This window comes from Leuresthes tenuis, unplaced genomic scaffold, assembly GCF_036924035.1.
Source record: "Leuresthes tenuis unplaced genomic scaffold, fLeuTen1.0.hap1 SCAF_5, whole genome shotgun sequence".
Classification (NCBI taxonomy): Eukaryota; Metazoa; Chordata; class Actinopteri; order Atheriniformes; family Atherinopsidae; genus Leuresthes; species Leuresthes tenuis.
Window position 1 is genome coordinate 30,950,255 of NW_027325359.1, and position 23,480 is coordinate 30,973,734.

Genomic DNA, 23,480 nt, shown 5'->3' on the forward strand with positions numbered 1-23,480 from the left:
AGTTAGAACAGTTTTTTTGTAACACTCCTTCACAGAAACAGTTTCCTCTTCAGCAGTAAATGTTGTTATGAAAATGTGAATTTTCTAGGCTTGGAAGTATTTTGTTTGTTGGATTCTTTCACCATGTGCACCCTGAAGACCCCAAATACAACAACAACAAAAAAAATATTGTTGCTGCTATCTTTAGATAGTTTACACAGTTATAACTGTAAAGTTTTGCACTTTCTGATGATGTGTGCAGAAGTGGGATCCTGAACCTGTTTCCAGTCAAAACTCGATAAGGGTTTCACTGTTCACTAATAGTATCTGCAGTCATTCTGTGACCAAAGTTTAAAAACCCACCCTTCAGTAAAAATGAATAAAAAGTAATTTTTCCCCTCATAGTCATAGCTGCCGACCTCAGCTTCACATCAGCTCCTCAGTCAGATGAGGAACAATCAGATCAGATGGATTCGCCTGAATCAGTAACGCAGCACGCTGTAGCTCTTCATCAGACTGTCAGGCCGAGTCAAACAAAGAGCTTCACACTTCTGTAGCTGGTGGTTACAGGTTCAGGATGAAGTCGCGGTCACTCCAGTAATTTGGGGATGCAGCCATCTATATCAATCAGCTCAGGCCAGTTGTCATATTTATTTTTTGATTCTTCGTTCTTTATGTACTGAAACAGACGAACAGATGGGTTTAGTTTCACAGACGGCAGGAGGAGTGTTGTGCATGTGATGGTAAAATTTATGTCTCAGGACTGACAGACTCTCCAATCCACATTAACCATTTGTATCACCCAGACACGCTAATTGTTTTAAACTATTTACCTCTTAATTAACACTCAGACAAGATAATTGTTTTAACCTCCTGTTTCTTAATTATCATCAAGACTGCATCCTGCCCCCCCCCCCCCCCCCCCCCCGGAGATGTGATTACACATCTAAAGAACAAAGCCCCCTCCTCGGGTATAAATGCTCTGTATTTCTTTTGTTTGTATCTTTTCATACCATTGCCGCTGAATGGTGTGGACTGATCTTTTTCCTTGCAACGAAGAATAAAAACTTAGCCGGCCAGCAGAAAAAGTAAGGTTCTCTATTTCATTGCTCATCAGAAGTATTAGGAAGGAAGCGATTGAAAACTTCCATAACATGCAGAACACCTGTCTGAGATGGGAGCCAAATCAGCTCGGAAAGAAACTTTTGTTGTTGAGGCCATTCTCAGGCCAAAAGTGTTGGCACCATAAGGCTGGCTGTTGTGATAAGAAACTGTATTTGTAAAGCATTTTTCATATCATAAAGTGCTTAAAGTTTCAAATAAATCAGTTTTCTAATTAAACAAGCTGAAGAGTTCAGCGTGAAACAGCTCAGCCCTCTTTAGTCTGGAGTCAATTTCAGAAAAATATATCGATAAAAAGATAACAATCAAAGAAATTAGCAGGAGTGAAGTTATATCATCTGTAAGGTGAGATTAAATCCTCAAACACTGCTGGACTAAATTAAACATATTAAAAATATTTACTTTACTTCAGCTGCACAGTACCAATATTAGTGATAAATTTACCTTCTCAAAGGTGCTCTTCATTGTCAGTCCTTTTCCTCCAACAAACACCCAGTTATCTCTGAATCCCACCAACTTGATTGAGGAGCTTCCTAGTTCTTCAAACAGCTTTCTTGCTTCTTCATTTAACCTGTTAAAACACATCAATATTCAGAGCTGAAGGCCGTTTCAAATTAGTACAAACGGCTTTAACAGTCTAAACAGAAATATCATAAACAGTTGAATCACCATTACTGTAAGGCCTCAGCAAGCGAAGCTCATTGGTGTGTCCAAGTGAAACAAGTTGCTCATTCACAAAAGGTCTGTGTCACATAAATGCAGCTCTCAGCATAATCAGAAACGTACAAGCTACAAATATGTGGAAGCAGAAGTTCTTAAGTACTGTTGTTTCGTTGTTGATGGAAGTATCTCCCAGCTTTGCTTTAGTTTTTCTGACTCATTATATCATGAAGTCATTTTAAGCAATTTGAATGTATAGAAAATGTATTGCATGTCTTATATTTCCAAACAGAGATGTTGAAAATGACAAATGACAGCATTTTTCTGATTAAAGGATGAATTCCAATAAATCCAGTTGGTTTTATGGGTTAATTTAGTTGAACTCTCTTCATATAAACTGACACTAATCCGTAATACACTGTCGTAATTTGAAATTCTGTGAATCAGGAACAAACTGTATGTTGATCTTTTTTTAACCATAGTAGATTAAACATTTTATGCAAAGAGCTTAAAGAAAAAGTATCTCAAGAAGAAACACTTACTTTGAAGCTGGCTCATCGAAGGACGCCACCAGAATCACAGAACCAATCTCAATGCTCTTCAGGAACTCGATGAGAGGTTCCACAGCTGCAACACAGACATGTCACTCAAACCTTCCGTTACATCCTCTTAAACAGAAGCTGTTTTTGTTACTTACCACCAGAATACATGTCAAAGTAACCTGTCTTCAGGACCTCTCCTGTTTTACCTGTCAGAGAATAGTAAAAGAATAAGAAACAATACTTTGCTGGCGTTTTGTTTTTCATAATAATAACATAGTTACCTGTAATTTTCTGTGCTGCTGCAGACTGCTCAGACATGTAATAAGGTCAAACTGTGATTGTTTTAATTTGTTTTACAGATCCCCTTCTCAAGAAAAAGTTTTTTCCAAAATATAACCAAAACTTCACTCTGTAAATACTTAATTAGTTTGAACCTTTTATCAGTGTCTTCACTGACCAACTTGATTGTAGAAAATAGAAACAAATCAAGAATTTAAAGAAGCAACGCACTCAGTAAAAGTTGTTTCCCATCGTGTTCCATCAGCTTCCTTTAATGACACTTTTTAATGCTTTGGGAACCGAGGACACTGATTGTTGCAGTTTCTCAGAGGAATCTGTCCCCATTTCTGCTGAATCCAAGGTTTCAGCTGCTCGACAGTCCCTGGTTGTTGTTGTCTGGTTCTCCTCTTCGTGATGCTCCACACATTTACAATAGCAGACAGATGTGGACTGCAGGCAGGCAGCCGAGCACACACACTCTGTGTGTATGAAGCCACGCTGCTGGAAGTCCTGCAGAATGAGGTCTGGCATCGTCCTGCTGAAATAACCACGGACCACGGATGGCAGCATCTGTCTCTCCAGAACTCCAACATCCAGCTCTGCATCAGTGGTACCTTCACACAGATGAAGCCATCCATGCCATGGACTCTTTCTGCAGCCCCATACCATCACAGACGCTGGCTTTAAACCTTTCTCTGATAACAGCCTGGATGCTCTTTCTCATCTCTGTAGAAGCAGACGTCAGTTTTCCCCAGAACAGTGGTTTCTGTCCTTAGCCTTTCCACACTGAGATTTCCCCAGACTCCCTGAATCTGTTCACAATATTCTGCTCTGTAGCTGCTGAAAGACCAAAGTTCTTTACAATCTTACTCTGAGAAATATTTTTTAACTTATTGATGGTTCTCTGATGGAGTTTGGCACCAAGTGGTGAGCCACGAGCCATCCTTGTTGAAGACTAAACTTTGGTGGATGCTCCTTTTATACCCAATTCTGACACCCTCACCTGTCAGCAGGTAATCTGCTGATTGGAGAATCTTCCAGAACACTGTTACTGTAGATTATATAAACTTTCCTGATATTCTTTGACTTGAGAACAACTTTTTCTGAGTGGGTTGCTGCATAAAATTCTAGATTTTATTTTATTTTTCCAAATACAATCAAATTGGGCAGTAAATACAAAATCATTGGACTTGAGTTAAATGAAGGTCCAGAATAATTAATGACATATTTACATTTGTCATTGCGTTTTAGAATATCTAATGAGTATTCTTGAAGTGAGGTTTGTAATAAAATTTTGATTAAGGGATGTTTATTACATTTACCTGAGTTTGAACAGGAATTCTTCAACAATCCATTAAGATTTTAAAAGTATTTTGATATAAGAATATATATTGATATTCCACTTTCTGATAGAAAATGACTGCAGTGAAACTTGGGAAAATCCACAGAAGCCAAAACAAATTTGTAATAAAAACCCTAATGAAGATAAATGCTGCAACAAGAACATACAATGAGCTTCTACACTGTGGCATGCCATCCCCAGTTTACTGTTGAACACTCACCATTTAGTGTCACAATGTTTATTCCAACTCCAACGTTGTTCAGAATTGTTCCAAGAATCCTGGGAAAATGACCACAAAATGAAAAACAACCATAAAACGGCACACAACCTGGACAACATACAAAGTTGCTGACCACAAAGAGACAAAAAACACAACATGTGCAACTAAATAACTACAAAGGCAAAACACAGCATAAAAAAGAGACTAAAAATGAACACAATGACAAAAATGACAACAGGCTCTCAGAAAAGAAGCACCTACATCTTGTTCTGGACACAGATTTTTGGACCCACGGCGTTTGCAGCTCCGCTCTGGATGTAGAAGCTGAACTGATCTTCTGGACAAACTTTCTTTACAGAACATGTTCCAGCTGCACAAGAAAACACTGATTAATCCCCCAACACCTTCATCACGTCGACTGACTCCTGATCAGCTCTAACGATCGCTAACCTGAACGCTTGGAAACCCCGTTGTTGTTCTCACTGGCAGCAGCTGAGTTTCTGGTTAAATCTGGATGGACAAAAGAAGACAACAGGTTACTACAAAAGTTTCGTCACGGTAACCCTTAACCTTCAAGACCACATCTTTTCCAGGACGGTCCACGCATTTTTCAACCCAGACAATGTAAAACCACATTCTGCACACATTACAAAGGCATCAGTAACCTCAATACTGGCATTTATGCCTTATCCAAAATCTAAATAGAGGCTAGTCATCCAGTCATGACATCCATGATTGTGTTCAATGAAAACTATCACTGATGTCACAGACATGGTTTATTTCGATTTCTTGCCTTCAAATACTTCTTAAACTGGATCATCTTTGAATAATACTTTATGGATTTCTCTTTGTGGAAGTAAACAGGCCTGCGACCTCTCAGATAACCAAAAACTAATAAGGAAAATAATTTGGCATCAAGGATATGCTTTATAATATAGTGTGTTTCAATTCTATTATTATACTTTGAACTTATATTTTCTATATTTCGGATAGAGTGTCTGAACAGTGATCAACCTTAAGTTGAAATTTAGCTTTGTTTGTTCTCTTTTTTCCCTCCCAGTTGTTAAAAGGTCACTAGAATTTCTCTTCAAACGACTAAAATTCTTCCAATGTGACAAATCTAATACATTTAATACGTTCGTGATCATTGTCTCAAAGTTGGCCAGCTGACTGAATCCCGTTCTCAAACCAGGAGGGATTTTAAAAAACGTTCTATGAAACATATGTGGGGACTTAAATTGTACAAACAAAAGACGAAAACAGAACATGTGAACTTAGCAGTATTTTTCAAACAAAATAAATATTTTTATGAAAATCTAAGTTAAATAAATAATGTTTATCTATTTCACCTTACATACATTGTCGAGGTGCTGTTGTCCAACTTTATTTCATATCCTTCATAAAAAGTTATCTTAAAATAGAAAAAACGCAAAATGAATTATGCGATTTGTTAATTTTGTTTTTATGTAAATTATCATTGTTTAGATCTATAGATGTTAATCTTTGATATGATGTAGGATTTAGTGGTTTCTTGTTGGACGACGACATTCTTCCACATGTAGATTTGACACATTCACCATGTCAACATCTGGCTGCAGCTTTTGTTGCCTTTACAATGTATTTGCTGTGAAAAATGATTTGCATAAAGATGTAATTTGTTGGAGATCAACATGAAACAGCCTCCATGGATCACATCACTGTCAAAGTGCCACATATGTCTCGTGTTTCTCCCAACAGAAAAGAAAAAACCCTGCTAGATTCTCAGACAAGCTGAATGCAGGATGGATAAATGTTGCTACCTGTCGACGGGTTGCTGTACATATGCAAGACGACGATGATAAGAACGAGGATTGGCACAAACACCATCGCAACCTTCAAACACCCTGAGGGAGGCACACAAACAAAGCATTTATGTAAAGCAAGTCATAAATATAGTATATATATATAATATATATCATAATATATTGATGGGTAGCTTAATTTTTTTTTCAATAGGACAGGCTTAAATATAAGCTTTACGCTTCAGCCTGTGCCTTTTTTCAGTCACTTTAAAAGGCTTTGATTGATTGTACTGAACACATTTGTTGTTTACTGTGTGACTGAATAAAATAAAATAATAAAGATAATAATAATAATAAAGGTCTGACTGTTTGGATACATGAACAATGGAAGCAGAACAGTCTTTGAACTGAATGACTAAAATCTGCCTGAGAAGACAAATCGGCCCTTGATTCTTTTTATTTGAACTGTTTTATCTTTAAATCCTGAAGAACTTTTTCTTCGTTGTGGAAACTTTGTGGAAGTCTCTAAAATGATGCCTCTTACTGATAACTTTATGCTGAAATCTGTCAGATCTGTTTTTATCCACAGGCTCTAAAAACAGCAGGTCCTAAAGTGATCAGAATTTAGAGTAATTCTCCACTGCTGCATGCTTGAAATCATTCTTTTTTCCATCAGTTCAAACAGGTATTTCAGTTAAGATCAGCTAGTGAATTTAGCGGTGACCTTCAACATTAATCAATAAGCAAGTGGCTGTATTATGCACATATGGAGAAAACTTACATCTGAGAAGACCTGTTTGACTCTTCATGTTTGCTTGTCCTGAATCAAACAGACAAACAAAAACAGACAAAAAAAAAAGAGAAATATAAGACAGACACGGCAGGACAGTGTCACAGTATCAACACCTGGTTCAGGTAATTTACCTCATGGCTGTGATGAAATTCCACTGAGGCAACAACAAAACTCAGACACAACTTTACTCAAATCAGCTTAATAACTAATTGTTTATTACTAATTAATCTAAGGATTTGAAAGTTAATGATCCGCTATGAAGCAGTACTGCAAGATAAAAAGCACAAACAAAACACCTCATCTTCCACAAACACACCATTAAAGGCAAAATTAGTGTAATCGCATATCACCCTGACTGGAAAGGAAGATGGTCACAGTTCTGTGAGGAGTTCAGAGGTCTGAAGAATCAGGAAGAAAAGAAGCTGTTTGTGCTAATATACAGCCTACATGAAGGCCGTAAAGTCAACAGTGAGCTGCCCGGCTCCTGTCTCTGCAATCACGATACCAAATTCTAATCTCAGATCATAAATCTAACAGGATCTCTTTTGGGAGGCAACAACTGATCTGAGGTCACTCTGTGCTCTCTGAAGTTGTGCTCAGTCTGGAGCACATGGATTTTATAATCCTCTAATAATGCCTGATCACCCGTCACTGATGTCTTTTCTAAGTTTTACACTTTTTCACTTTCTAACTAAACATAATTATTAACGGAGCGATTAATAATTTGAAGAAACAAATTATGGATGTTGACACTGTCTCCGGTGACTCCAGCAGTCTCTCTGTTTGCAGTTTTTCCCTGTTGAAACAGTCAGAGCTGCGCTTCTTTTTGCCCACATTCCTACAACTTTGTAAATTCCACACACAGGGTGTGAATGTTCTTACACACATTCTTCAATTCTCAATGGTTTGCAGACTTCAACCACTGCTCTAAATGGGAAGAAGTTTAAGATCGCTTTTCACATATGGCTGAAATAATTTTGTCTTCTATTACATTGTGTTCCTTTCTTTGATGGGTTGCAGTGAACAACCATATGTGGTTGACATGTGACAGTGTTTCTCCTTGTAACAAATGGAAAACGTCAGCTGTTCCTGGGAAGAGTTATGAGTGTCATCCTAGTCTCATCCTAGCTAATATCAGCTACGATATAAGCATGTCATTAGTCCCGGATGTGTGGTGCTGGAGGAAGAATTTGAGGACGATGCTGATGGTGGCATAGAGGGAGGATTTGATTGAGATTAATAACTGAAACAGATGTATCAAAACTGATTTAAATCCTGAGCAGGAGGCGAGCAAAGTTCGGCAGACAGGAGCTTGTTCATTAAGTAAAACATGGGGTGGGAAGTGACCTAGATGGGGTTTAGAGGTGTTACTCCGCAGAGGTGGAGGCTGGCTCGTGTCCTCCAGAGTCTCCCTATTGGTTGCTGAATTTCTGCTACGTTGTATTTTTGTCTTCTTGTCTTGACTCCTCTTGACTCTTGTCCTTAGTGGAGGGACCAGATCGGTGATGTACGAGGAAGACAGCAAAGTTTATCTGCCTCCGAAAGACTTCAACAATCCCAGAAAAAGGTGGAATTCTTCTGCATGCAGGCCACACGTACAGTCTCTCAACTTAACTTGTGACCAATGATACACAGCAGATGATTGTATAAAAAGTCCCCAAAATATGAATTTGACTCACATAGATGAAGAAGCAGAATATCAGGAGATATTATACAGATAAGCCAGAGGCAGAAAACATCAGATTTTTTCTTATTGACAAGGCTGTAAAAGTCTTTGCTGGATAGTTTCCAGATATCCAGTTACTAAAGTAACTAAAGATCTAAAGTCGCACACAGCAAAGCGACAAACACTCACACATGAGAAGCTGCGGGCCTAAACATTTTTGGAATAATTTTAGAGGAAATACCTGAAATGAAACAATGAAACACTTCCTGTGAAGTACAGCTTCTTCATTCAGAGTTTCAGCAAAGTTGAACAAGCACCCGTGTGACTACAATTCCTGTCTGAAGGCTGGGTTACACTAGAGCAAGTAAACACATGGTGTCACAGATGGACACCGACAGAGTTGAACAAGTGTCAACAAAATGTGAAAAAAAATTGAGGAACTGACCGACTCTGATGGTGAGCATGTCTCTGATGTCCTGCTGACGTTCACACTGAGGAGTTCCCTCCTGCCCTCAGAGAACAAAACAAGTTGATCCTGTTCTGCCACCTGAAGCCACATAACCAATCAGCAGCAGCCAAAATCAAATTCTGTGGGATGTTGCAGAGGTGGCTGAAGGAGGGATTTGCTGGAAAATAAAACTGTTTGGTCACCTGCTCATGAAAGCCTTTTAGTTAAAGATTAGATGTAAGAGTATGTGGCAGAACTGACAGCTGAAACACTTCCTATAAACCTTCATCCATCCATCCATTTTCTATACCCACTTAATCTGTACACACAAAATACTATGTCACCAGTTGGTAAGAAGAGAGGAGAAACCACACCAAACTTATTCAAATGAAAGTTTTTGTAACATTTAACAAAAGGAGGCTTGGAGAATTGTGGAAGTGTAAGAAGAGAGAAGTGTGAGAGATGACAGATCTGTGCTTTTAAAGATGCTAAACAAGGAAAAGGATGGCTGAACACAAAGACAGGGTCTGGACTGTGAGAAGAGGATTTTATCATCCTAAGCTTTCCCACATCTCAGGTACAGTCACATCCCTGACCACCCACCTGGGGAAGACAAGAGACAGAAAAGGGCTCTAAGAGGTGAACCGCCTGCAGAGAAAACTGTTGGCACTACAGAACTAAACATGCTGCAGCAGCTTGAGATCAAACATTAATTTACATCTATGAAAACCGACAAAGAAAACACAGTTTGACAGACAGAAAATAGGATTTCTGCAGCAACAAGGTGATTCCCAAAGAGCTGTTAGCTGAAAACTTGGCATATCTCAGCATGGTGTGCAGTGTGTCCTTAAAACATTTGAGGAAACTGGACAAGTGGAGGACAAAAGAAGAAGTGTCAGGCCTAAAAAACTATCTACAGTAGATGACAGGATCTGAAAGTGATGTCCTTAAGAAAGAGGAAAAAATCCAGCAAAGACCTGACAGGACCTGAGAGATGCATCTGGACCTTCAGCTGATCCATCTACTGTTGGCCCAAGCCTCATCAGAAATGGTCTCCATGGAAGGGTGGCTGTCAAGAAGCCGTTCTTAAGGAAGGGAAACAGGGAGAAAAGGCTGAGCTATGCCAAATGACACAAGAAGTGGACTGAAAATCAGTGGCAACAGGTCTTATGGAGGGATGAATCCTCCCCAGAGCCCGGACCTCAACATTATCGAAGCAGTGTGGGATCATCTGACAGAGAACGGCAGCCGACATCCAAAGTGTTGGGTGTTCTAACCCTTTTACTTTGTGGGTGTTCTAACCCTTTTACTTTGTGGGTGTGCTAACCCTTTTGTCAGTAAATGAGCAGGTAGACTTGCCTTAATGATTTCAGACCTGTTAAACTCCGGTAGAGAGTTCCCATGGCTTATTACTGTAAACCCCACTCTTTCCCATATACTCCATCTCCTCAGGCCTTTAAATGACCCCTCCCCAAGACCCTTTACCATTATCCACCCCTCCCTCCCTAGGAGTGGATTGCTACTCTGAGATGTTGATTGGTTTCTCTATCAAGAGATCAATGGTTGCCAAATTTTCTCAAAATCCCTCAGCTCGTCTTTCAGAATAAATCCAAGTCTCTCCAAATGGAGAGTATCCGTCACCCAGTGTTTGAAGGAGGGAACCCACTTCTTTTTCCAGAAAAGGAAGACCAGCTCTTTGCATTTACAATCATGTGCTAGAGAAGGCTTTTGTGCTACATTTAGTTTACCTAAGATCATTCCATCCAACAAAATATCAACATTAGAAAAAGCCTTTTTCACTGTCTCTCCAAAAATAAGACTGTAACCTGGGAGTCAGCTACCCTTCTCCGACGTTGTAGCTTCTGTCTCTTGATGCCATACGTTGAAAAATCAGGCCATGTGTGACTCAGTATACCACCCAACACCGGATACAGGCCACTCATATCTCTCCCCTTGACTACTGTAATGCTCTTTAAGCAGGTCCACTCCACTATCATTGACCTCCATTGCATACCTATATCTGCCTGAATCAACTTAAAGTCACTAATGCTGCATACAGAGTGACATCTGGGCGTGTGGCGAGTTATTTACACTCCTTCTCGTTTCAGGAACATTGTCATCACTTGTAAGTTGCATTGATTGTAAGTGTGTGCTAAATGACAGCATGTAAAGTTTTTTTTATTGAAATAAATAAATGCAGTATGTTTAGCTGTTTTGGTCATTTTTCTGTTGATCGACTGATTGTTTAAGCTTTGATTTTTCCCAAATGAATGAATAAATAAACTAATGTACCGTCTGCAGCATGCTCAAGCAGCTGTTTTCTCCTGCTTCCTCGGGTTAAATTGCTGATGTGTGGATGAGGGTTAAAAGTTCGGGAGATAAAAAAAAAAACTTTTGTGTTGTGATCATTTTATCAAAGACAAAATTTTAATTTTAATCCTTCACTGGGATATTTACATAAGCAGACATGTAACACCAAGACAGAAAAAACAGAAGGCATTTTTACATTTCTGTAGAAAACATTCGACAGTGTTTAAAATTAATGTCCCATGTTCCTTTAAAGCACTTCATGACTGAAAACTGAGAAGAAATGCTGCTTCGAACATCAGTTCACCTCAGGTAGTGTTTCACACTTGAGTCACAGCTGAAATCTAGTTTCTCTTTGAGACTGACTCATATTGTCACAGCATTGTTTCATCTGCTCCTACAGGTTGGACTGGTCTCATTAAAACAGTTTGTGAGAAGAAAACCATCAGCTGAAGTTTATTTTCTGTCAAGCTTCCCTTTGCAACACTGATGTTACAGAACACATGATGGGAGGAATAAAAACGTCGCTGCTGCAACAATCTGTTAAATAAAAACAACATAAAAATGTGATTTGTTGTAAATAAATACAAACAGTCCAAGTAGATTCTGTGTGGATTACGTGATTTTTATAAGTCAGTTTGACTGAAACCTTCTGAAAGGAGATGAAGCCACATCAAGAATCCAGAGTGGTCCAAAATCCCGCTTTTTTTTTTCAGTCTACATACAGTGGTTGTTCATGGGGAGCAGTTCTGAGCAGGCAGAGCTGCACAATCAGCTGCAACATCACAAGTTTTTAAGAAACACAAGCATCTTTAACTTATAAACTGGCTATAGATCAGCTCAGATTCTACCTAACACAGGTATCTTTGTATGTAAACCAGCTCAATCTAATTAAAGTAAGTTTAAGAGCATTTGTTTGTTGTCAAAGTTTGAGAAATTAAATTAGTACTGAGGGCTGCGGAAGTGTGAAAAGTGCTGAGCTGTTGGTGAAATTGTCTGTGAGAGGGTTCACTATCAGTCCTGAAGTGCTCCAGACAAAAACAATTAACTGGTTCTGGTTCTAAGTAACCGTGCTCCAACACAGCCTGGAGGAAGTGTAGAGTCATCCCTTCATGTAGTTCTAGTTACAGATTTGTCCCCGAAGAGGTAGTGATTCTGACTGCACACAACTCCAGTCAGTGTTTATTGTAAAGACGGAGGGCAAACACACACCTATTGGCAGTATGAAAGGATGTAAGTAAATTGTTTTAGCGGGTGTGTCAATGTTAGAAAAACCTGTTTAAACGTGCTGCTTGTGGAGTAAAACTGAGCACAAGGACTTGGTGACATGCCATACTGCACATTAAACGTGACCAGTGTCTATGATTTATGCCCCTTTAACAGACTAATGACAGACTAATGAGGACATTAACGTTACTTATCTCATGTATTAAATCTGTGCTGATCACAACATAAACTGATCCCAGATCTGAACCAGACCTTTCACGAGTGTTAAAAAAGATAAAATGACTAAACCAGAGTGCAGGTTCATATGATGATTCATCACAATTTCTATTTTGTGATGAGAATGTTAAATTTCTGCACTGGTGCCGCACAGCGTGAAGGTTCCCGGTTTGAATCTCGGCTCGGACCGTTCAGCGGGGAGTTTGTATGTTCCCGATGGCAGCTGGGAGAAGCTCCAACAGTTTAGTTTCACAAAGTCCGACAGCAAACTGACGTTTCACTTAATCCACCGAATTGTGAGACGTTTGCACTCGTCAGAAACTTTCTGCTGTCAGAACTCCTGCGTTGAGCTGTGACTACAGCCCGACTTGGCCAGTTCATTGAACCACTGTTCTTGTCCCTGTATACATGCACTGGAGGAGACCTGAGATATTAAAATGTTCAAGCTCCATCTAACTTTCAAGTGTTTTGGCTGTCTGACATAAGAAACAGAAACATGAGTGAATGAGAGCAGATTTACTGGGAATTCAGCTGAATTAATATACACTTACACTTTACTGTTCTCATAAAAAGATGCAAAAAAGGTGGAACTTTGGCCTGAACATATACATGCGGGAGATATATGATCCCCAACTGTTTTATTTGGGTGTGTCAGTCCAGCTTTCAGAGTTTCAGTTGTGTATGATTTCAGTCGAATAAAAAAGGTTTGTAGGTATCTTAAAAGTTCAATTTTGTTCGGTTTAACACAGGAATTAGTTTTTTTCTGATCCTACTTTTTGAGCTGATCGACTCAGAATGACTGACAAAAAACTACATCTTCAATTGGCCCTCCAAAGAATTCAAACATAACATGAACATCCAGGAACAGCAGTGAGTGTAGGACACCTGTATGCTCAGTGTCCGGCTCGTAATCTCTGTAGATATGAACGTTAAACAGAAGTGTAAAGATACGACTGAGGTTTTGGTGCAAATGGCTCTGCTGAATAACGTAAAAAGTGGATCTTTGTGAAGTGAAGCTTTTTGCCTCCAAAAGTCCAAACTTTACCTTCACTTAAACCTCATCACTGCCATTTTTTTTTTATGCACAGCCCTCCTTTTAAGATGGTCTACATCCCCCAGGTGGTGCTCTAGTCCAGGACCAGCCTCCCAGCACGCTCAGTTCTTCACCCAGCATCCACCATCTGGATCCACAGAGGTGCAGCGGGTCTTTATTTCCTCCACGACAGACCACCAGGATGTCTCTACAGGGACGGTCCGTGTCCCTACAGCGCTGGTCTACATGAGGCTGTTGAGGTGTCCCGAATGTCCCACAGAGTTCAGCATCAAGGCTCTCTGGTCCAGCACCTCCCTCTCTCGGCCCAGCGCTGCCCTCTCCTGCTCCACCATGGCTCTGTCCCGCTCCACTGCCGCCCGCTCCCGGTCCAGCCACAGCCTCTCCGCCTGCACCGTCACCCTTTCTCTCTCCACAGCCTCTCTATCTCTCTCCACCATCTCCCTCTCTCGGTCCAGCGCCGCCCGCTCCCTCTCCACCATCTCCCACTCCCGCTCCAGTCCTGCCAGTGGCCCATCGCATGGCTCTGCGGTCCTCTGGCTCTGCTCTGTGCCATCCCCGAACACCTCCTGTCCAAAGTCAGAGGAGGAGGAGGGTGGGTGTGGGGGAGGGTTAGGTGCGGGACGGGGCCGGTGTCTGGGCGCGGGGTCCGGGTGCTGATCATCATCCTGGGTGACGGGGGTGAGGAGGGGGGCGCTGTTTGCCAGCCTTCCCTCCATGGCTTCATTCATCAAGTGAAACCACGGCCAGGAAGAGGCACCGTCTGCTACACTCTCCATCCCAACAGGAGGATACTTCAGGTCCTGAGGAGGGGGAAGGGAATTTAAAGAAAATGAAAAATGTTCCCTCTTCAAGAAGAGCAGAAGGTGATACTCAAAAAAAAATTTAAATTAAAATCACAGAAAACACTCATCAGGCTCCTCTCCATTAGCTGCTTGGGAGTGAATAAACCAGAGTGTTTAGTGTCAGCAGGAGGCGAAACAGGCTGTGTTCTATATGGCTGTAATAAACAGAGTACTGGTCGCAAACTGGAAACAAAACTGGGATGAATACAAACCAAAACCAGAGGCCTCGGTCATTTACAAGGGAAACGTGGAGATGGGTCTCCAGGAATTAAAGGCCATGTTTTTTCTCGCAAGGCAGAAACAAATCATGTGATCAGTCAAGTGAGGAAGGGCTCTTATAGACCAAGTGGCAGAAGAAGAGGACACAACTGGAGCCTATAGCAAAGCAGTGTTTGTATAAAGTCAGGTCAGTATTACTTTAGTTTTTCCTAACCAACATACTTCGAGCTCAGTTAAGTTTTAATACGTCTAAATTCAAAAACTTGTTTTAGTTTAAGCACACACACATTTAAGCTTTCCGCACAAAAACATAGAACAGTTGTTGTCGCTTTAACTTACTAAAGAGTTCCTTCACTACTCTGAACAGTCACCAGAGTTCTGTCTGTCACTGCCTGACCTGACGATGATTTAATGTGATGCATAGGCTATAAAAAAAATGAAAAAACAGCTGAGCCGATGGTGTATTACACACAAGAAACAAGAGACAGACGCTCACAGAAGCTCCATATGTACCTGTTGGTTAATTGTTGGCTTGGTGTACAAGAGCCTGAAGATGTTTTCTACATCAGAACTTCTTTAACCCTCCTAAACATCTACCTCCTTGGAGGTAGTACTTTTAAAAGTACCTGGTACTTTCAGGGTGAGGTTTGCACCTCTGAACCGTTATGAGTGGTCGAGTATTCCCAACATTTTACTCCCACCTTTCTGTCACCTTCACCTTACGTTTAATCTCCACCACAGCTCATAAGATCTGTTCACTTCAAGTTGTTTCTGTTTGTAAAGAATACGTTAGAGCTCAGACTTTCATGTTCACATCACTGAGTGTTGGAGAGATGTGGAGAATGAACGAGGAGAGAGAACAAAGCAGTGATTGTTTCAGAGTAGTTAAGAAAATCCAAACATTAATACAACCCTACAGGAAGACGCCACATTACTGAAGTGTGTGTCTGCAGGTAAAGCTTCACTGAGGCAGAATCAGAGAGTCTAAATATCGCCTTACTTTTGTGTCTGAATCAATTCAACAAAAATCCAGCCAACAGGATGTTAGTGAGGATTCTACCTTGTATCTCCTCTTCAGATTGTCCCACTTCTTTGCCATCTGGTAGGTGGAGACCTTCCCCTGCAGCCCGAGCTCCTTCAGGATGGCTCTGAGTGTGAGTCAGGACAGACAGCATGAAGACCACAACTTCATCTACACAAGTGTAAGGAACTGACCCATTAAATATCCCGCTCACTTCCAGGCAGCTTTGGCAGCATTCCTCCTCCCAGTGAACAACATTTCGTTAGCAGCTCGAAGTTTGATCATCCTCCTGGTGTCCTGGTCTGTCACTGTGATAAACACAGTAGACTTAATAGAACTGTTGCAAAGACATGTTCAGTTTCAGGATACCTGCTCTGCCTCTAACCTTCACTTTTAGACACAGAAACGGACAATGTGGTTTCAATCGTGTATTTGCATTACTTTACAGCAGCGGCCCGACAAACAACTGGCTCAAATGTAGTTTTAATCCAAACTGAAATCAAACCTTTGCTTTATTCCCTTATTTCTACTGACAATTAAGTTTTATGTGCTCACCAGAACGATAGCGAGTCTAAGGGAAATAGAACTGCTCCAACATAACCACGAGACACTAACATAGAGCAAAGAGTAACGGTGGAATAAAGGTTCACATAAGACACAAGATGGTAACACAGATGGTCAAAGTTGCTTTGCCTTTCTTTAGGCTTCCATAGTGAGCAAAAAAGTAATTCATTGTGTCAGTGCAACCAAAGCGGGACTCTTTGTCCCGATCAAATCACTCCTGCATGAATACGCTCAACCTTGACTCGAAGGGTCCGAAGCTCTCTTTCCATCCAACAGAACACATATTCTGTGTCAGCTGTCATACTTAAATGGATATCCAACACTGTACTTCTCATTTCATGTCACTTTTAAATTTGTGGAACCAGTAATGTTGTGACTGGACAAATATTCTGACAAATAAAAGGATCTATTAGCTTAACTCTAATAATCGTATCTATTGTATTGTGGTTTTCATGTACAAACTTTTTAAATATGTAACTTCTATCGCATTCAAGCTTACTTCTGCTTTTTTTGCACATGGTAGGTTTGGAAGTCAGTGCTCGTCTGTACCAAAAAAAGAAACAGGTTTTTGTAGCTCACGGACAGCTGACATGAGATCTTTGATGTTGAAGTCTTACTTTTGTATGAGAGCTCTGAGGGTGTCGAACACTCCTCTCCACTGGCGTCGATGTAAGTGATGCTCCCGTCAGCTTCAGGGTTGTCTCCGCCCACCATGCTCTCCAGCTCCGACACGCTGCTCCTCTCCGCCATCAAACAGTCTCTGTCGGGGGGAGGAGATGAGACAAACACGTTGTCCTCCTCATTGGTCCAGACTGGCGTCACTCTGGGAGCTTTTCCTGCCAGACGTCCCTCCAGAGCGTCACTCATCAACTGGAACCAGGGCCACGAGGCCGGGTTGTTCTGACCCTCCATCCCCCGAGGAGGAAACTTCAGGTCCTTCAGGCACAAAGAGACACACAGCAGAGCCGACGAGGTGGTTAGAGATGAAACAAAGCTGCCCTCCAGAGGCAGATCAGAGTGACAACGAATTTAATCAAAGCAACTGATCTTCTGACCTCTAAAAATCCACTGAAAGGTTTAACAGCTCCTCTTTCCTTTTCCTTTCTTGTTTATAATACTTAAAAAATGAAGCCAAAACAAAAAGTGACACGAAAACCAGGCTTTACGAGCTGATCCAATTATTCGACACTTTGGATTGTAGGTCTCGCACTGCAGCAAAAACTGTTGAAAGTTTATCACCTTGAATTTGGTCTTCAGGTTGTCCCACTTCTTGGCAACCTGGTCAGGTGTTATCTTCCCCGTCAGACCCAACTCCTTCACTATTCCCCTGTATTCACATGGTGAATGGACAATGCTTTTTAACAGACGTACAAGCAAAACCTTCAGTTAAGTAAACACACTGTTGTTTTCTGGTCATGACTGATCATCAGAGCTAACTAATAAATCCGTCCAAATTACACACAGCACCAAGCTCTTCAAAAGGAATCCTTGGGATGCGCCTCACCTCCAGGCAGGCTTGGCAGTGTTCCTCCTCCCAGTAAACAGAGACTCGTTAGCAGCTCGTAACTCAATCAGTCGCCTTGTGTCTTCCTCTGTCACTGCCAACAAACACAAGAACTCAAACATTGTCGTTTTCTAGTTTTGTCTTGATCGTATATTCTAAATCGGATCCCTCCACAGGCTACACCCAGTCTGATTCATGAATAGATTCTTGTTACGTTTTCCTGCATTCCTTACATTTGTAAGTGAACTCAGATATCCGGTGCAGATCTCCCAGGGCCGTGGATCCGTTTTTCTCCTCATTGTCAACCAACAGGTCCATCTCAGATTCCGTCAGGAACTCGGCCATCCCCCCTCTGCTCCGACGGGCTCGTTTCTTTGGTGTTGGCGACAGCGACTCACAGTCCTCGTCTTCATCCTCCACGATGGGCGTGAGGATGGGTGCGGCACCGGCAAACCGTCCCTCCATGGCGTCATTCATTCTGTAGAACCAGGGCCAGGAGCTGGGGTTCGTCTCAACGCCACGAGAAGGAAACTTCAGCTCCTGGAGGAGACGTGAGCAACCATACTCTCGAATCAACATCAACATCAACATGTAGAAACACTCCAATTTCAAGACCCACTTAAGTGTTTGCTTATCTGAGTCACTGGATGCTGTTAAAGACCCGTGCGCCTGTAGCCCCGCCCAGCTGAATAATCACCTCCTGCTGCCGGAGGTGGGTGGACATACCTTGTATCTCCTCTTCAGGTTGTCCCACTTCTTGGCCAGCTGGTCTGTGGTCAGCTTTCCCTGAAGACCCAGCTCGAACAGAATGGCTCTGTGGAACAAAACAAGTTCATCTTTCATCATCTCTTACTACCAATAGCAGATTTGGGATCAGCTGCATTAGATGTAATGAAAGTACCTGCAAACATCCTGAGAATGAACCCAACAGAAGACACAACAGTCCAGGAAATATAAACGGTACAAAACATATTTATCTCAACAGCTCCACATGTTCCTCAGAAATGAGGCTCTCTGTCTGACTCTTCACTTCTCCATGACTCCATCAGATCTTAAAGCATCGATTATGTTTTGCTGTTATTTGTGCTACATCTGTGAGAATATTTTGAATAAAAAAAATTTACATTTTTTTTGTCAGGAAAATACTGATCGGAGGATTAACAGGAGAGTTTACAGGTGGGATTTTGTATTAATTCTTGTGTTTGTTGGTGTTTACATGAGATATTCATCTCGTGGTTTTAAGTTTCATTCAGGCATTCTTGTTTCACTTTTAGTTTTATGTAAACTTTGTATAATTCTAATGAAATCTTAAAGACATAACTGTGCTGTTGCTGCTGTGTGAGTCAAGAGAGATATTTGATATCGATGAGACTCTTTCTTGGTTGAATTAAGTTTATAATGATAATTATCTGCGGCACCTACAGGGAGACGGTGTTTTGAAGATGCTGTGATAATTCTCTACCAGAGAGAGTCTGCTTAACCAACAGCTCTGAGCCATGTGCAGCTCTGAGCCATGTGAACTCACCTCCAGGCCGGCTTCGCTGAGTGTTTCCGGCCAGTGAAGAGCGCTTCGTTTGCAGCTCGAAGTTTGATCATCCTCTCCGTTTCTGGTTCTGTCACTGTTCAAAAGAAGAAATGTTTCTCTGAAAGGAGAAGTCATTGCACATCCCAGGCCAAGATGACATACCGTCACAGTGAGGGTGAGTAAGACGTCTGGGAGCATTTTTCTGTTTGATCCTTTTACTTTATTCTACTGCTGAATTGTCAAAGCTTTCGAGCACAAATGTCATTAGAAGAGTTGAAAGAAAATAGCATAATTTAAAAACAAGTTTTCTGCTCGCTTAGTATATATATTTTTTCTAAAAAGAGTTTTCTACAAAATAAAAAAGCTGAACTAACACCCTAGAACGGTTTTGTATTTTCTGCCAGTTGCACACCAACGTATCGAGAGAACTTTTGGGTACAAAACAATTTAATTCACTGAATTTGCTTACCACCAAATCACCATTTAATTATATAAAACTATTCTGAGTAGAGCTGCACAAATAGATGCTTCTTAAGCAGCTCTACTCACAGGACCAAGTTAGAAACCAATCGGACTTGCCTGCTACAGCTCTGACGGCGCAGAGGCAGGAAAGCAGACACAAAGCAACCTGACTGTGATGGTTCCAACATTTTTACGTTTTTAAACCTCTAACACAGAGAGAAGGTTAGACAAAGGTCTCTCAGTGTGCAGCATGAACTTAGTAAAAGTTAACCACGTGTCATATGAAGATTCGTCAGCCAGAAGGATCAACTTACTTTTGTACGAGCACTCGGTCATCCTCCTCCAGCCCATTGGGACTCCCTCTGCTGGTGCAGCCTCTGCGTGAACCGTCCCATCGCACTCTGCTGTTTCTGCTGCCACCGTATCATCCATCTCCGTCTTGATGAGGAACTCCAGGATGTCCGTGTTCTCCTGGTTCTGGTTGGGCTGGCTGTTGCCACGCTGAGCAGCACTGCAGGCGGTTTCCGGACTCAGCACCAGGTTGCTGTTGTAGAGGCGACCCTGCATAGCTTCATCCATGATATGGAACCAGGGCCACGACTCCACCACACCCCCGATGTGGTCCTGACCCTGGTAGGGCTGCTTCAGGTCCTGGAAAAGTAACACAGTGACCCCTGCAGGCTGATATAGGAATGTGTACTACCTGTCAGAGGTAAAGTACGAAGCTCCTGTCACACCAAATAATAAAGAAAGAAAACTGTCTCAAATATTTTTGCACTTAAAAGTCGTTTAATTTCAGAATTCTAACTTAATTCAAAACTCTAACTACTTGGTTCAGGATCAATATGAAGCTGAATGCAGCTGTGAAACATCTGTTTGATGTAAGACAGCTATCACAAATGAGAAGCTCAAAAAGCTGCAGTAGGTCGGTCAGCTGACTGGAGGCTCCGCCTACTGACGATATAACCAGCCAAACATCTGTATGACCAGTTTATAGTAAGTGGCCAAATACTGTGACACTCAGTGCGGTTACATGCGGGCAATCGGATCGGATTAATGGCTAAATTAAAATAAGATTTATTAAGAGTTACATAAATCACATAAGAGTTATTCACCATGTAACAAGCTTAATCCGATAAGAAATCGAATCGGATCGGGTTACTTGCGATCGAATTAAGACCCCGAGATAACTCGATCCAATTGCCCACTTAATGTGCGTGTAGACGACAGTGGATCGGATCAAGCATTCTGAGCATGCTCCACATTTTTTCCTGCGATCGTCACCCGGAAGTTGAAGGAGACGATATTACTGTTGTTGTCGCCTCCGTCAGAAAGAAACAAACAACGCGATGGAGAATTTAACAACTGTTAAATGCTGAGAAGAGGACAAAGAGAACATGTACAGATAATAATCCAAAGTTAATGTCAGCCGAGCATCTAAATCCTCCAGAAAACTCTCAAACATCTTCTACACACAGGAACCATTAAAATCTCCTCACTGTTTTTCACTGGGAGTGTAGATAAAAGTAAATTAGGATGTGCGTTGGACAAATGACTCCAACACAACATCACATCTTACCTTATATTTTGTCCGCAGGTTGTCCCATTTCTTGGCGATCTGGTCTGCTGTCAACTTCCCCTCCAGCCCCAGACCTTTCAAGATGGTGCTAGTGAGAAACATGAAACATGTTTGAGTCTTAATTTTGAGAATCAACACCTAGGATTGGCCCTCTGGAGCAGCCATCTGCCTTCCTGACCAGGAGCTTTTTTTTTTTTACTGTGCAGGACAGCGTGAAAACATGGATGCATCTCACTTATGAAGCTGAGCGCTTTCTTTATATACAGCGGACACAGACTGACAGAACTCACTGAAGGACAACATTGTTGTTGTGTTGTTTTGACGGTGGAAGGTGAGCAACAGATTTATACAAACACTTTTTTGGTTTAGAGTTTATTCTTAGTGGTTAACTGCACAGAAACTCTTCTCTGGGGAAATTGTGAGGTGTGTTTTGATGCATTTCTGCTGTGCAGCTGCAGCATTGTGCGCCCAAATCAAACTTTCCCCTGACACAATACATCCTTGTTTCCTCAACTGGCTTATCCCAAAGTGTTTTCTATATATTTTGACCAAAAAAAATCAATAATAACTTCAATGATTTATTTCTATCCCATACACTAACATGAGGCGGGTCACAGTCAGTACCCTCCTGTTTGGAGTGTGAATCTGTTTTGGATCCTGAATTTTTTGGTTCAATCTGTCAGTTCAGTTCAGTTTGAGGAGATGTGGTCCAGAGAGTTTCAGCAATTTTCAACCGGATTTCATGCGCCAGGGTCAATTAGATGACCTTTATCCTTCATCTTCAGTAATGGCAACAATGAATACTAGAAACATAGAAAGTTTGACTTTGTCTGGACCCCTGTAAGCGTGTGTTTGTAGCTGTAAACAGCCATCCCAAAAACAAAAACAGTTTATGTTTATAACAGAACAAAGTTTTGCACCTTCAGCAATATCAGCATCAGACTTCATACCTCCAGGCTATCTTGGCTGAGTTCCTCTTTCCTGTGAACAGAGACTCGTTTGAAGCCCTGAACTCAATCAGCCTCTTCACATCGTCCTCTGTCACTGCAGGTGGAGGGGTCAGAGGTCACAGGTTACCACTGGAGAGCTCTTTCACGCAGCACAGTTAACTATCCAACACACAACTCAGCAGGTACTCACTCTTATAGGAGTTCTCTGAAAACTGTGGTGGCGGGTTCAGGGCTGGTTCCATAGTGATCATGAAGAAGTACAGCTTGGAAGGAGACAAGGAGGTGTGTTGGTATTCAGGCCCAATGCTAACCAGTTAGCGGCTTCGTTTCCCTGCAGCGGCGCCCCTATCCATCCTGTGGGGGTCAGTCCGGGCCGAGATAACGCCCCCTTGACCGGGCGGCGGTTAACTGTGTCCTTCGGGGCTGACTCCCGGTAAAACGTTAAAGGAAGCAGACTGCTAGCTAGCTCAGGCAGCTAACCCTGCACAACAAACTGACACAGAACCGAGCTTCCTGCCGCACAGCGACGCCTCTTCCCGCTATTTTGGACTGGTTCTGACACCCGCTGCCTGCCGTGATTTTAAGTCATCGTTCCGGAAGCGCATAGCGGTGTAAATAAAGCCATTATCCTGAACGGAGCTAGCTTCTTTCCATGAGCGCTGCTCTGAAAGAAGGGAGCGTTCGATCGCATCACCTACGCCTGCTCTGCGTCACGTGATCTACGGCTGGGGAGGGCGGAACAGGACATAAACAGTGTTTTTTATTTCATTTCGTATTTTAGAAACCTTTAAAACGCTCTATGTATACAAAATACAACATAGTGCGATATATTATAGTAAATTATTTTATTTTCTGTTTATTAACAGTAAATTAAGTTTTTTTAATTTATTTTTTTATCACAGTTAAGTTGAGTCCTGCTGGTGTTGCCAGCTTTATGCAGGATGTAAGATGTAGGCAGGTATGAGATGCATGGAAGACTAATCAAATACCTGAAATAGTGGATATAAACATCTGTACTGAGTATGTTTGGACTTTGTTCTGCAGTGCAGAGTTATCTATTAAATAATTCAGATTCATCAGGGAGACCTCACTCTTATTCCATTCCTATATAGCCTCTTCTGAAATCTCCTTTTGTCTGATACGCCATGTTTTGTCAGATTTTGTCTGCTGTTGGAGTT

General features: G+C 41.5%; 2 protein-coding genes and 1 long non-coding RNA gene across 5 annotated transcripts; all 3 read right to left on the reverse strand.

Annotated features, from left to right (window-relative positions):
• Positions 1-539: 539 nt before the first annotated feature.
• On the reverse strand, positions 540-4,486 carry LOC140307666 (protein FAM3C). The gene is made up of 6 exons (XM_072386642.1): positions 4,406-4,486; positions 4,145-4,203; positions 2,459-2,509; positions 2,304-2,388; positions 1,546-1,672; positions 540-658 (listed from the first exon to the last, which is right to left on the reverse strand). Coding segments are annotated over exons 1-6 (414 nt in total). The 5' UTR covers positions 4,408-4,486; the 3' UTR covers positions 540-568.
• A 1,386-nt stretch (positions 4,487-5,872) lies between these two features.
• Positions 5,873-8,770, reverse strand: LOC140306697 (uncharacterized). Its single transcript, XR_011915778.1, has 3 exons — positions 8,626-8,770; positions 6,707-6,745; positions 5,873-6,027 (listed from the first exon to the last, which is right to left on the reverse strand). It is a non-coding gene; the product is annotated as an uncharacterized lncRNA (long non-coding RNA).
• Positions 8,771-12,693: 3,923 nt separating this feature from the next.
• On the reverse strand, positions 12,694-22,998 carry LOC140307658 (uncharacterized). Of its 3 annotated transcripts, none has more exons than XM_072386629.1 (13): positions 22,493-22,998; positions 22,303-22,396; positions 21,353-21,440; positions 20,088-20,424; positions 19,312-19,405; positions 18,513-18,600; positions 18,020-18,326; positions 17,787-17,880; positions 17,522-17,609; positions 16,900-17,218; positions 15,933-16,026; positions 15,758-15,845; positions 12,694-14,436 (listed from the first exon to the last, which is right to left on the reverse strand). In XM_072386629.1, the coding sequence occupies exons 1-13, from the start codon at positions 22,551-22,553 to the stop codon at positions 13,858-13,860; spliced, it is 2,331 nt and encodes a 776-aa protein (XP_072242730.1). In that variant the 5' UTR covers positions 22,554-22,998; the 3' UTR covers positions 12,694-13,857. The 3 variants fall into 3 exon arrangements, with proteins under 3 accessions (XP_072242730.1, XP_072242731.1, XP_072242732.1); XM_072386630.1 differs by having other exon boundaries at positions 22,273-22,396; XM_072386631.1 differs by having other exon boundaries at positions 20,088-20,476; positions 22,273-22,396.
• Between the last annotated feature and the right edge of the window lie 482 nt (positions 22,999-23,480).